This window comes from Quercus suber, unplaced genomic scaffold, assembly GCF_002906115.3.
Source record: "Quercus suber isolate HL8 unplaced genomic scaffold, Cork oak 2.0 scaffold_91, whole genome shotgun sequence".
NCBI classification, from domain to species: Eukaryota; Viridiplantae; Streptophyta; class Magnoliopsida; order Fagales; family Fagaceae; genus Quercus; species Quercus suber.
The window spans coordinates 34,963-39,492 of record NW_027069556.1 but is presented as its reverse complement, the minus strand read 5'-3'; the positions used below and the strand labels follow the sequence as shown (position 1 = coordinate 39,492).

General features: G+C 38.8%; 1 protein-coding gene across 1 annotated transcript; it reads left to right on the top strand.

Annotated features, from left to right (window-relative positions):
* Positions 1–3,496: 3,496 nt before the first annotated feature.
* On the top strand, positions 3,497–4,210 carry LOC136067899 (uncharacterized). Its single transcript, XM_065774337.1, has one exon. It carries the CDS (start codon positions 3,497–3,499, stop codon positions 4,208–4,210), a length of 714 nt encoding a protein of 237 aa, XP_065630409.1.
* Positions 4,211–4,530: the final 320 nt, after the last annotated feature.

Here is a 4,530-nt window from a genome sequence, read left to right as displayed (position 1 = left end):
TCATAATGCTAACTGTTAAAATGCTAACGTGCTCACAGGGTCAGTTTTGCCGTTATAGATAGTGAAGGTTGGCTGGTTGAAACGTCGAGGCATCTCCGCCTTTCGATCCTACGGGTGAAGGGTGACCTGGAAATTTGACTCAGGGCCTTACTCATGGCATCATTGCCCACCGCTCCATATGGTGGTCCTCGAGATCGCTTCTCATGAGGGCGTTCAGCTTCATACGAGAAAGTCTCACTGATTGGAGTTTGAGAGTTCTGCTCATAGGTAATATCCTGCCCGTCGTCCAAGTCGTCATCAGGGTGTGTTACAGTGCGTTTCCTTTTCTCATGGCGTAACTCTCTCTTCAACCTTTCGATCTCTATTAGCATGCTGTTTTTCTCTGCATGGGGAGCGCGACTTTCACTTCGAGGCTGGGTTCGCTCAGTGTGTGTAGTATGCACACTACCTTCACGGTCCTGCCTCCGCTCCAGGTTAAGAAAGGGTCAATATGTTGGGAGGCCCCAGATTCTGCCGGTTGTTGCCCGTGACCAGCCATGACCAGCCGCTGCTACTCTTCCCTTACTCTCAAGCTCTCCCACAGACGGCGCCAATTGTAGGGTTCAAATTCTTTACGTAAACCCAAAGACAATTAATTTGTAGAGTATGGGTCAAAGAACTAGAGTTAGCAAGGGATTAATAACAAAGGATTATCACTCTTTCAACTATTCATTGATCAGTTTATACATTCCATGGTTTGTTTCAAACCCTTCCCTCTATTATATAGTCACTCTCACCCTCATCTCCATCGTCCAGTGCTCCCCATCCATAACTTGCTCAAGTACCTTCACGTCAGGCAGCTTCTTTTCATCTCTGTGTGAGTGGCGGTAGGTTAGGAGGCACTGTTCAGAGGTCTTCTCCAATAAATGCGGCCAGAAAAGCTGTTGCAATGCATTGAATACGGTGGCAGCAGCTTTTCCCTCAGATATTTCCTCATCCTTATCGTTCTGAATATGCTTTGAGCTTATCTTGATCAGGTGGAGTCCTCGGACAGTCAATCAGGCTTTTCCCCTACTCAATTAGTCTCCGATATCATATCAGAGTAAAACATCTTCCTCGGACAAGAGATATCCTCCTCGGACTGGAGATATCCTCCTCGAACAGCGATGATCTCTACCAAGAGGATTCCACTCCACCCTGGGCTTGCATTAGTCATAGCACTAGCCTTTCTTTTCTCTTTTTTTTTTCTTCTTTTTTTTTTTTTTTTTTTGATAGGATCGTTTGCTCATATTTATATATCACACAAAGACCGACCTATACCACTTAAAAGAGAGAATTCGCCTGACACATTCTCAGTACAAGCCGGACAAGGACTTTATTTATTATTAGTTGTAGGCCACACGTCCAGGACATTAGAATTGGGCCTCACTTCTCATTCTAATTTTCAATCTTTCTTTTCTTTTATTACTACACATCACACCTGGATTGGGCTTTCTTTCATTCTTCTCTTTGCTTTTTCTTACTTCACTAGATCTCTTCAAGGTTTAGCTTGACTTTGGGCCCATCTTGTAGCATTAACTTCCACGTGAATTGCTTCTTCAATGATTTTTCTATTCCTTCTCTTTCATTAATTCCCTTTATTATGTAAAACCTTTATCGCCTATAATCTTTATAATAAGTCACAAGATAGCTTAAAAGTATAGCCAAAAATGCAAATATGAGAGTATTTTATTATATAAATTTTATGCACATCAAACGTATTTTTATATTATCAATAAATTACAAATAAAAAACTTAATATATTATAAATTTATTTACAAATTTATATAATCAAATCTAAAATATATTTTTAAACATGTATGCATATAAATATATTGTATTATATATGCTCAAATTGAATCTCATACATAAACACATTATCACATTTGAGCTTGATTTGTGTATTTTTTTTTAACTATAAACGTGAACTTGAACTTAATTGAATTGTTTATTAAATAAACAAACATAAAGAAATTATTTTCTGAATTAAGCTTTAATTTTTTATAAATAAATCAATTCATATACAACCATAAGCGTGTTTTACAAAGTGTAATACACAACTAGCTACATATTGAGTGTTTGAAAAATATACTGAAATGGTTTTAGGGCTTTGAGAATGATAAGATTCATATACGTATACGATTAAAAAATCTATTGTGGTCATCATGAATATAATGTGCATGTGATCAATCATATTACATGAATAGTTAGCAGTATATGTTCATCAAAAAAAGAATAGTTAACACTATCTTTAAATAAAAATTGGCATATAATATATATATATATATATATATATGGATTTGAATAAAAAAACTTACATTTTTATGAAGGGTAAATTATGTTTACGGATTTAACTTAATGTTTGGTAAAATGTCAAAAATTTCCTCTATCTTCTTGAGACTTCTATTTTAAAAATAAAAAATGAAATGGTTGCGAAGAAATTAATTTTGTAAAATATTTTGTATCTAGCATTATTCTTATAATAACATGTAAATGGTTGTGAAAAGTATCAATTATACAAATCAAAATCTCTTAGAAGAGGAAATGTAATTTATAGAAAATAGGACAAGATTTCTTTACTTTATAAAGCGTAATGAAAGTAAGTTTGATTTACTCACTTTTATATTAATTGAAACTTTTTTTTAGAAGATGTGGGGGGTGAAAGCCCAACCTTATGTATTGGGCCTTAATATACCTCCTCGGACATCAATTTGAAGAGTTTTGAAGTGTGTTTTTATGTCAGTTCATTCTTTAACACCATAGTTAACTATTGCTCAGTTCATAATCAGCTTAACTTTTTCGCCCACTCTCTACAAATTCATTGTTCTGGGTTCATTGGGCTTATAATCCAAACCTTTTAGGCTTGGGCTACAAAAACTGACCCTACAATTGGCGCTGTCTATGGGAAGAGCTTGAGCGAAAGTAGAAGCAACATTTGATAATGGTTGAACTAGGGCAACAACCAACAAAATCTAAGGCATCCCAACACGTAGACCCTTTTCTCAATTTGGAACAGAGACAAGATCGTGAAGGTAGTGTGCATACTATGCATACTGATCGAAGACAGCCACATGGTGGAAGTCACGTGTCTCATGCAGAGAAGAACAAGGATATGCAACTAGAAATTGAAAGGCTAAAGAGGGAGTTGCGCCATGCAAAGAGGAAACGAATTTCTTCGCATTCTGATGAAGACTTAGATGACGAGTAGGATGTCACTTACAAGCAGAGATCTTGGACACCAATCAGTGAATCATTTTCCTATGAAGAAGAGCATCATTGCAAGAGGCAACCTCGAAGCCCATCACGTAGAGGCGTAGGGAACGATGCTATGAGCAAGGCCTTGAATCAAATCTCTAGGTCACCCTTCACGCGCAGGATTGAAGAAGCGAGACTTCCTCGGTATTTTAACCAGCCGACCTTCACCATCTATAATGGTAAAACGGACCCTGTGGAACATGTGAGTCACTTTAATCAAAGGATGGCTGTCTATTCCAGAGATGAAGCTCTGATGTGCAAAGTTTTCCCCTCCAATCTTGGACCAGTTGCAATGAGATGGTTTGACAGCCTAGAAGCAGACTCCATCGACTCCTTCAGAGAGCTCACTCAAGCATTTGGTTCCTGTTTTATCACATGCAGAAGAGTGGCCAAGCCCCTGTCTTCACTGCTATCCTTGAGCATGCAAGAGGGTGAGACCTTAAAAACGTATTCAGATAGGTACTGGGAGATGTTTAATGATATGGAGGGTAATTTTGATGGAATGGCCCTTAGCACATTTAAGATCGGCCTCCCCACTGACCATGGTTTGAGGAAGTCCTTAACTGGTAAGCCAGTTACTAACATGCGTCAGCTCATGGACCGTATCGAAAAATATAAAAGAGTTGAAGAAGATCAACAGCAAAGGAAGGGAAAGGATAAGGTTATCCCCCAAGAGATGAGGGACTTCAGGTCGGACCGTTACAATAACAACAAACCACGGAGAGATTTTACTGGGCAATCAGGATCAACAAACCTTCAAGCAATTAACACTATAGTCAAAGAGTTGGTACACCAGGTTTTGAAAAAGATTAAGAATGAGCCATTCTTTAAGTGGCCGAATAAGATGGTGGGGAACCCTGAGAGGCGTAATCATAATCTCTATTGCCAATACCACCAAGATCATGAGCATACCACAGAGGATTGCAGGAGCTTGTGAGATCATTTGAACCAACTAGTCTGCGAAGGTAAATTAAGACACCTCCTGCATCACTCCAGTGGCCAAGGAAGTCAAATGAACTTGGAGCCCCAAAGAGATAACTCTTCAAAGCCTCCATTGGGAACTATCAACGTCATCTTTGCCGCACCAAGGAGAATAGGATCCTGGCCGTTCAAGGTTATATTGGTAGCCCAGTTACCTGTAGGGGACTTTGGCCAAGGTCCGAAGAGAGCTAGACCGGATACTCAACCGATTCTAGGGTTTTCGGACGAAGACAAGATTGGAACTATCCAACCCCATGATGACGCTTTAGTAATCAC